The sequence below is a fragment of the Diadema antillarum genome, unplaced genomic scaffold (assembly GCF_040938485.1).
Source record: "Diadema antillarum isolate AM-2024a unplaced genomic scaffold, OU_Dant_1.0 scf00000022, whole genome shotgun sequence".
NCBI lineage: Eukaryota > Metazoa > Echinodermata > Echinoidea > Diadematoida > Diadematidae > Diadema > Diadema antillarum.
In genome coordinates, this window is record NW_027270911.1 from 4251769 (window position 1) to 4261876 (window position 10108).

The 10108-nt window shown below is 40.1% G+C and overlaps 1 protein-coding gene across 1 annotated transcript; it reads right to left on the minus strand.

Moving 5' to 3' along the window:
• Positions 1-410: 410 nt before the first annotated feature.
• Positions 411-6055, minus strand: LOC139731369 (betaine--homocysteine S-methyltransferase 1-like). The gene is made up of 7 exons (XM_071642264.1): positions 5853-6055; positions 4851-5041; positions 4370-4564; positions 3779-3890; positions 2606-2808; positions 2080-2152; positions 411-691 (listed from the first exon to the last, which is right to left on the minus strand). Exons 1-7 carry the CDS (start codon positions 5866-5868, stop codon positions 411-413), a joined length of 1071 nt encoding a protein of 356 aa, XP_071498365.1. The 5' UTR covers positions 5869-6055.
• Positions 6056-10108: the final 4053 nt, after the last annotated feature.

A 10108-nucleotide genomic window follows, 5' to 3' on the forward strand; every position in this document is an offset into this window, starting at 1 on the left:
TGATAATATACAATGATCACGTAATGATGGTGATAATGGAAAATAATGGATGATAATTATGATATGGTGGTGGTATTATGCTTATAACAATTTTAACTTTGTTTTGTGTTACCATGATTGTCAAACATGATATTTTCTATTGCATTTGATACTCTACTTTTCATATTTTTCAGTATGATAGCTCTTGCTCCCTCGTAAACTTTCCAGCTTTGATTTGAGTAAATCTGACCGTTTCAATGGAAAGTGTGAATGACTCCTCTATTTTTTTTTTCTTTTGTAGAATAGGACCTTAGAAATGTTTTGAAGAAAACGGATGTATGAGAGACGGTCAATACAACAAGGAACACAGTTTATCGGTTTACAACATCAAAATAAGCATGGTTAAGCTTATAAGAGCTTTTATAAGACTACTAGTCTAGTTGTTCCAGCCTATTCAGATAATATGTATTGAGCTTGGTGCTGTCCGTGCCGTATATCCCGTGCTTGGACATGTCGGGCGAAAATTTGGACGCCTCCGTCACCCGGCCGAAAGCTTCGGCCAGGGTTCGGGTGTAGTGAGGAGCGTTGCCGCAGCAGAGTCCCACGTATTGGATCTTGAGCTGGGCGCACTGCTGGGCGTACTTCTTGATATCGCCTCTGGAGCACAACAGACAGTTGAGATCAGCTGGGAAAGCCTTTTTCCCTTTTGTGGAAGACAGAAGGGGGGAATAGAAAATGCAATTATTTTCATGCAGAAATGTTCATGTAGTAAACACTCAAGCGCTGTAACTGCCACCTAAATTTGTGGTCACGTTTTCCAGCTGACACTAAACCTAAAATGACGCTGATGAAAATGAAAATAAATTTTCACCTTTTGTGCTGGAGGCCTTTTAAAAATATAACAACAGGATGTAATGTTTGTCATGCTATTAGTTCTGCTCGGACCATGAAAGAGTGTTAGTGGAAAATGAAAGCAGTTCCCCCCCCCCCCATTCTTGGAAGTTTATAAGCTCTTGACTGATGCTTTGTATGTCCTGTTAGTGAAAAAAAAATATCTTTAGCATAACGCGATTCCAGAACAATAATCTATTATGTACAGGCCCTAATAACTTTCACCTTTGCAGTTTTCTAATAAGGCCTAATTTATAAGGCAAAACAAAACTGAATGTGATAAATTTACCCGTATGCACTTAATCAGAATTATGTGGATACGGAGATTACATCCTATAAGATTTCATGTTATCTTTTAAAGGGCTTTCAATTTTACACACTTACACTTTATTACATTATTTAAGTAGGCATAATGAATTTGACATTTAGAGAATATTTATTCCCACAGTTACAGTCGTTGTTAATCCTAAGAAGTGATCATTAATTGCAACTATCTGATGGGGACATGAATGGATCTACACGGTGATATATCTGTTTTGATGAATATTGCTTATTTTTTTGTTATAGGTAATAATCGAACCCTGGTTTGATATGTTGGCAAAAAACGTGAAAGTGACAGACAATTTGAGCAAACAGATGAAATTATGTTAGTTATTCCGAGGGTTCTGCATTCCGAAACGCACGACTTCCGTGTATAGGGCCCATACACTTTTGTTAGTCTGAAAGTGAAACAGGGTTCGTTAAATTGAACATTTGTGGCATTACTCCGAGGGTTCGTTATTCTGAAGGTTCGTTAGTCCGAAAAAACAAAAATTTCGTACACCTGTATAATATATAGATGTTCGATAGTCCGGAAATGAGGGGGGTTGCGTTAGCCCGAAAATTCTTTTAAAAAAAGAAAATGAGATGAGGTTCGTCAATCCGGGGAAAAAAGTGAAATGAAGTTCGATAGTCCGAAAAAGAAATAAGGTTCGTCATTCCGAAGGTTCGTCAATTTTGGGGGAAAAGGGGAAAATGAGGTTCGTTATTCCGAAGGTTCGATAGTAAAAAAAGGGACGTACTAACGAATATTCGGAATAACGAGCTTATTCGTTCATTTGGTTGGAGTCAACGTAGACTTCGAGTACTATATAATTTTAGTCCGAAATTCTCCTTTTTGCAGGCTTTGGGTGTTTCGAAATTAAGCAGATGATACATACCAGTAAGTTGGGTCGGTGATTGTGATAAACGTCGGGTGTTCTTCAGTGGTTCTGTACGGAACGGGCATCGAAGCAAGTGGCGCCTGTATGAAAAAGATCAAAGGTCACTGCACATGGCCAGTTTTTTTTTTCTCTCGCTTTTTTGTAGAAAATATATATATCGACATGATTATCCAAAAAGGTATTGTGCATGTCTTTGAAGGCTCCGTGCTCTCTCGAGTCATTTTTGACTGTTTGCAAGGACTTAAAGTTAAAATGTGGCATATGATAGGCCTAAATTAATAGTTAATTGACTAAATAGCCTATATGTCATTGCAAGTAACCCGTGAAGCCTACGACAGTCATTACTCGATATGTTGTCCGGGCAATCCCCATTTGACTCACGTGAACCTTGGATCATTTTGTAGAACATGAGACGTTTCGAGGAAGGGACCTTTATCGGGATATAAAGAAGTATTCGTGGCAAGATGACGTATTAATGACAGCGGATTCACAGTTTTGACGGAAGCGGAAGTTGGGACTGCAAGAACTCTTACCCCAATATCACCCTTGGCGGCGTTCTCCAGTAGCGGCATCATGGTGGACGGTCCTCGCTGGCAGTTGAAACCCACGATGTCGGCTCCGGCGGCGACGAGGCGACGAAGGGCCTCGTTGAACTCGACGCCGTCCGTCGTGCACGACTTGCCATCCGCCGTCTTTTCGTTGTAATGGTTAGCCATCGTGATGACAGCCGGTACACCTGCACAAAATTCGATTCAAACCACATCGTGTCCTTCAAGCAAAGCAGTGATAACAGGTGATAAATGATGACGTTCCCGAGTTGCTGACGGTGATGGAAAAATTATATTTGTAAGGTCAAGATTTTCGTAGGTACTATGTTACCATTGATATGGACACAATACACACGAACACACAAGAATTCCTACATTTGGAACCCATCTTATGATTGGCAATAATTCCAGTTGCCATAGCAACTCTAACTCATCAGGTACCAAAGACTGAAAATCTGCGGTATATTGCATCTTTTTATCATAGTTTGTACTCTTCATTTTTAGCATTTCCCAAGAAATTAAATTAATGCTCTTCGTTTTAGACTTACTTTCACTTGGTCATATACCAGTACAGTTCACCCCCGTTGTAACGAACACGATAATTACGAAATGCTCGTAACAACGGAGTAAAAATTCTGATCCAAAATTACGTCTATATAACTTTCTATACTTCACTGCTCGGTAATAACGAAATTTTGATAAAACAAAAGAAACCGACGACTTCATAATAACGGGAATTCACTGTATTAAATTCGGCTGCAGATTTATCAATAGCCAAAACTCGATAAAACGATCCATATATTGACAACACAAGATTTATAACAATACGAAAATACTTTTCTGATTTGGAGCAGATTTATTGTGAATAATATAACCATTAACATCTAAAGTTTTCTGATATGGAATACATCATAAAATTCGGTGTTGCCAATTTGATAAGGGCCCTTCAGCAACAAAACAAGCCCAGTATGTGATGTGTGTGTAAGCCTGCCGCACGCTAAACGACTCACGACTATACGACTGACAGACTTTGGATCCGAAATGAATCACAATAGCCAGAGAATACACACGCTTGTTTATTTCAAATCCAAAGTCCGTAAGTCGTATGGTCGTGAGTCGTATAGTGTGTGGCTGGCTAAGTTGTACGTTTCTACAAACCATTTCCATATTTCTTGATCGCTTTGGTGGCGAGAAGAGCTTCGCCAAGATGATCAAAGGTTTCTCCGACGATGAAATCTGCTCCTTCCTCTACTGCCCACTCAATTTGCTCCTGGAAAAATAAAAGATGAGTATGATGATGATGATGCGGTTGTTTTCATTGTCATACTTGTTATTATATTAGCATCATCATCATTTGTTTATTGTTCGTAGTCATTATCCTTATAACTGTTATCACAAAGATTATCAATTTGATCATCATCATTATAAAACTTATTCATCATATAAATTTTACCGTAGTTACATGTATTTTCATCATCGTCCTAAATCGTGTAAACACAAAATCCGTGAAAAAGGTAGAGGGTGATGAACTTCAATGGTTCGTGTTATAGGGTGTTACAGTAATGCTTTCTGTTTTACGTATTTCGGGCCCCATGAAATTGAAAATTCCAAATTCGTATGGCCATTCGCTCTTGTCTATTTCGAAACATTGTGACGTCACCCTTATCTGAATGGTTTGCGATATCTGCGTATTACACCTTTGGGTAGAAGGGAACATAGAAAGTACGCGTGGCGGTATACGAGGCTTACTTTGAACATCGCGTTACACTCCGCTATCGCCTGCTCGTCGTCGGGCTTGTAGACCCACGTGTTGCTGATGTCGCCGGCCATGAGCGTACCCGTCTCGTCGGCGACTTCGCGGGCCATCTTCAGAGCCAAGCGATTTTGCTTTTCAATGTCGTCTTCCCGGCCGACAAGCCTCAACTTGGAGCGATGTCCGTAATACTAGAAGGTTGGGGGGGGGGGGGGGGGGAGAGAGCCAAAAGAAAAAAAAAGCGAGTAACAAGTAGGAAAAAAACATACAAAGTACATAACGCATTTTCTCTCTAGAACAAAACTGAGCTCGAAAACTTGGCATTGTATACATAGTCTTCAGTAATCACGTAAGTTTGTATTGACTCCCTGGTACAAACAAAGCGAGATATAAATGAAAGAATATACTAGTATGATGAAGACTTGGAATATTGAACTTTCAAGGTAATTAAATCAATGGATTGATTTTGATATTCACCGTGAATGCCTGAACGACGTCGCTCCCGGCCCTGACGAAGTCCCTGTACATTTGCTTGACGAGATCGGGGTGGTCGATCACGACTTCGGGGGTGAAAGGACCGGCCTTGAGGTAGCCAAGGCGCTCGAAGGCGAAGACATATCCCTCCGCAACAATGACGGTCTCCCCGTCACGAATACGCTCCATTAATCCTATGGAGGGGGGGGGGGGGGGGGCAAAACAATACAAAACAAAACAAAACAAAACAAAACAAAACAAAACAAGATAGAATAAAACAGAAACAGCCAGCATGAAACGGTTTTCTTTCTAACAAAAAAAACACACACACACACACACACAAAACCAAACAAACCATTCATTATAGTGGACACTCACATATCTCGTGCCCCCCTCCATGCCCCCTCCCCCATAAAGAAAAGTCTCATAACCAATGAACTTCCAAGAATAACCTTTTTGTCTTGTGAAGTGTCGTATCTTTTTGTTTTAAGTGTCATGAAATATTGCTCGTGTTGAACAAAAACTTCTCCCATTGAGCCATTTTCCGTCATATTATGCTGTTATTTCAGTTAAATAATTATCATAAGTCTTCAAGTCTCTCATAAAATTGACGACCTATCCATAGATTGTCATTCTTCACATTCTGAAGTATTTAAGTTATAACATCTCAAGTGTCGAAAAGGCGTAGATTTTGCTAAATTTTGTGCAGATTCATTAATGCATTTAACCAGATTTTATGTCTAATCCTAATAAAAGTACAGACTTGAAGTAATTTCAGATTGCTTGCCTCATCTGAACTAGGGTTGATGATATCTGGAACAAATTTATGCCAGCGAGTCATGACTTTAGTCCAGGAACTTATATATAACCGTTCAGATTTGTGGCTTCGTCTCGAAGAGCAGGCATGAATATTATGTGTTACGAGACAAGTAGGCGTTCGCCACAATAATCACGTCTGTGCAGAGCAAACACAAATATTCCTTTTTGGGAGCTCGATGCACTTACCTTTGACTTTCGGCATAATGCTTGTAGATCGACAATTATGTCCTATGGTCTTATAAATAAAAGCGAACTCTTTCTCTGATGCAGCTGGACGATTATGAATTTGCCAAGAAAAATGGGACAGAACATTAGAAATCAGACAATCCGTTTGCTCATCAAACCAGCTGCAGTCTCAAGTTGGAATTTAGGACAGCAAAATGCCGAAATTGTCCGTGTCTCTCTGATCTTAAGGAGTTTTCGCTACACGACGCAGCCGGTAGTTGAGGGTGCCGCGTGCAAAATTTGCTTCTGCGCATGATCAAATCCGAGAAACGTCCCGTCCTGGGGAAAACGAATACGGTACTCGGCCAAAATAGCTTTCGGTCCCAATGCTGGGCAGGATCTTTAGGAGTGAGCCAGCCAGCCAGCCAATCAGCGATATTGTCCCCACGCCTCCGTCCTAAAGGGGCGATCCCACATCGCCGGTTTAGTTGGCGGTTCATGGTGGTTCTCAAACCGCCGTGAAACGTGTCCCAATGATGGCGGAAAGCACTTACAAGGTCCAGTTTACCTTTGGGAGCAGTGATTTTAAAAATGTTCAAGATATCACATCAATGCATATGTGTAGGTCTGTTGTATCACAAAACATCTTACCATATACATTTTTTGAAATAAAGCCTAAAATATAAGGAGATAACAGTATTTTTCTCAACAAAGCGTAACTGTAGTAGACGGTTTAGTCTGGAAGCATTCTTATTATATCTATTGTTCACATTTTGTGTATTCAACAATACTTGACATCGATTTTACCGATTCAAATTTATAATATAGTGGTTGTTTCTATCCCTAAGTCACATTTTAGAAGTATTTTAAAGGACAAAGCTGGGTTTTTGTTTCATCTGCAATAATGGTAAATTATGCCTTTAAACGCGATGTGACTACGTTCTCAACATGTTTTGAACACGGAGCAAACGCGGATTGATGCGGTAGTAATACGGATCTCTCCGGAAGATAAATGGAGGAGTCCATACCAAGCCCATGTACTTGGATGCACTAAGAGCCCTTTCACTTGTCCTCAATGGGTTTCAACAAGGAGCGTTTTGTTTTGTTAGGTAAACACTATTTTAAAGAAATTACGGAACATTGTAATTCCCTGTGTTTTACAGATTGATATAAGTTGTGCAACAAGCAATTATAATTATCTTCAAGTTTCAACGTTTTTTCTTTTAATGTTCAAAATATCTGTACATGTATTAACTGTCATTAAAAAGACATACAAATCAAAGCAGAATTCAACATAGTTTCCAAAGTTTCCTGTTCATTTGCAGGTTTATTTATCAAGAGTGATGTACAAGTAATTTCTTGTTTCAACATATCTCTTTTTTACTCTTTCTTAATTAAGTTTTCACATAATTACTTCGCGTATTGAATTTTAAGATCTTGTTGCTTGTTTGTCCATGTTTTCACAAAATTGCCCCTTCTTACCTTTCAGAGCTCCTTATGAAATATGAGCCTATGAGAGTTCCTAAATCGTAAGGGAAATCTGTATGTGATACCCTCGATCCATTACAACAAACTATGTATGGCAAACGTAAAGTTTATGCCGCCCCAGAACTGCGGAACAGCATCCCAAGTGATAAAACATGCAAGTTCCATCAATAAGTTCGAAATGTTTTTGAAAACTTATCTGTTAAAATAGTAACATAGTGATTGTAGATGATGATTTATGCAGCATGTTACTTTTTCTGAAATTACCTTTTCCTGTTTATCTTTTTGTTCCCCCTCTAAAGCGCATAGATACATTGCCAAAGGTATTATGCGCTATAAGAACGGTAATGATGATAATATAATTATAATATCTTTAACAACAGTCAATTAAAAGACACATGTACATTATACATTATCAAAGAAGCATACAGTATATGTGCATATTTTCCTCTTTACTTACAGTTTCACGTAACATAATAATTGTGGGTTTTTTTCAAGTTTCAACATTGCTTTTCCCTCTACTCTCTTAAGTTTCAACACATCTGTATCAACATGCAGTCTCACAAAAAGGCATACATAATCACGAAAGCAGAACCCAACATATACATAAGTCTTCTGTGTAGTGTATAACTTATCAGGTTCACGTTGCTGGCCATCTTAAAAGCTGTTTAGCTTTAATAAAATTATGAACTTACCTTTTAATGTAAATGACGACTATTCAACATTACCTAACAACTTTTTGGACATTAAACTTTATTTGTTACTGTATATGACTTCCGGGGAAATAAATTTGCTACCCGGAGCTCTCCGCAGTTGGTCCGCACCTGACAGTACCTAGCGCGTATCTCGCCTGTAGTTGCCCGGAGGCGCTCACGCAAGTCCAATTTAACCGCAGCCAAGTTTTGAGCATGACCAAAACTTTTTCCGGATGAGTCGCGGGGATGCCCGGAGAGGTCCACGCAGAACGCCAGTAGGAGGCCCTTTGCGGCAGCACTTCGCAGGCAACTCCCACGCAGGTACTTCGCAGTCCTCATATGCAAGCCGCAAAGCTTCCCCAGATACGGTACGTATGACAAGGCCTTGAGCATACTCAAAACTTGTTCTGAGTGAGTCGTGGGGGTTCGCTCGCAGAGGTACACGCAGAACACCAGTAGGAGACCCTTACCGGCAGCACCTCGCAGGCAACTCCAACGCAGGTACTTCTCAGTACCCATTATAAGTCGCTCGTAACAGAAAACGGATCGGTTTCTAAGCTCTCGCGCAGGTCACACGGAATGCACACAAGCAGAAGCTAAAGTAGCACGCGTCTAGTAGGTAAGAAACAAATGCGAAAATTTCAAATATTCTTGTTCGCCAGCGGAAAATCTTCTACGTGCTAAAAAACTACCTCCTCGCCACAAGCCCGTGTAGCTTGCCCGGAAAGGTGTGACACGGCCTTTACATTTAATTTTCAATATCGTTCGAAGTTGGCCCTGATCTTGGTCAAAAGTCAGTTAACAACCGAGGCAAGTATAACGATGCCATAGATGGTAACACGATGACAACCGAATCACACACCAAGACTACATGAAGATGTGAATCTTTTATAAATCACTATTTACCCCAAAACCACGAACAAAGGAAAAAGAAAAGAAAACACGAATGCGAAGTTGTTGCTGGAGCTCCATTGGTGGTATCATTGTTATTGCAATTGTTTGTGTAATCTGTCCTTTTCTTGAACGCAAAGGGACATATTACACCATAAGCGGCGGTCACACTGGCAAAAGATCGAGAAGTTTAAGATCGCGAAGTCTTCCCGATCTTTTGTCGTCCGTTCACACTTGTAGCCAACTTCTCGATCTTTTAGGATCGCCTGAGAAGTTTGAAACCTCTTTGGAGTTATCATAATAGTGCGCACGCGCAAGAAAGAAGAAAGAGTACGCCGTCTGATGGCTAGTGATGGTGACGTAACGATGAGCACCTGCATTTGAAACACAGCCGTGCGCTTTTGAGGCATGGCCCGAAAACAGGTGGACAGATGAACTGGTCACGTGACAAACTTCACGAAGTTTCAGTTCCTAGCGTTCACACTGGCAAAAGATCGAGAAGTTTGGCGGGGGTGGGGAAATATCCTGAGTTTGAGTGGGTAGTTTCGCGAGGAGTTTCGCAAAGGTTCGCGGATTTATATGTGGTTAATCTCGAACTTGGCTTCTTTCTTTTTGCCACTGTGACCGCGGCTCTCGTGAAATCGACAAATGCGACAAATCCATTTGTACTGCCATCTTGTGTCAAATTCGGGACAGTGTGACGCCAGCATAAACATAAGACCTAGATAGAGTATAATACACGTGTACTATAGTCATAGCATTATACTCTATAGGGTATCAATGCCGGGACTGCCTTGTCCAAATATTGTGAATACATGAACTTATTCTCCTCGTTTTGTTGGACATGGCCATATATACGCACTTAGAAACATTCCCTGGAGAGCAGTACGCTCCTCATAATGTTCCTTTTCAAAATTCTTCGTGATTCCAGTAATTGCACATACATTTTACATATGCTTTTCGATCCTTACATTATTTGTTTCTTACAAAACTGTAAAACAATATGTATGCTTTGTATTTTGTCCCAATTATTGTGGGATGGAGATAAATGACGAACTGAAATTAAAAGTAAAATTTAAGATTGTTGTTCCGTAAGCATCAAATGATGCATGTATAGTTCTAAATGCTTTCTCCCTGATCATTGCAAATTCTTTGCACCCTTTCATCCTCCAAAATCCATACCAGTGCAATGATTTCTACAACGTT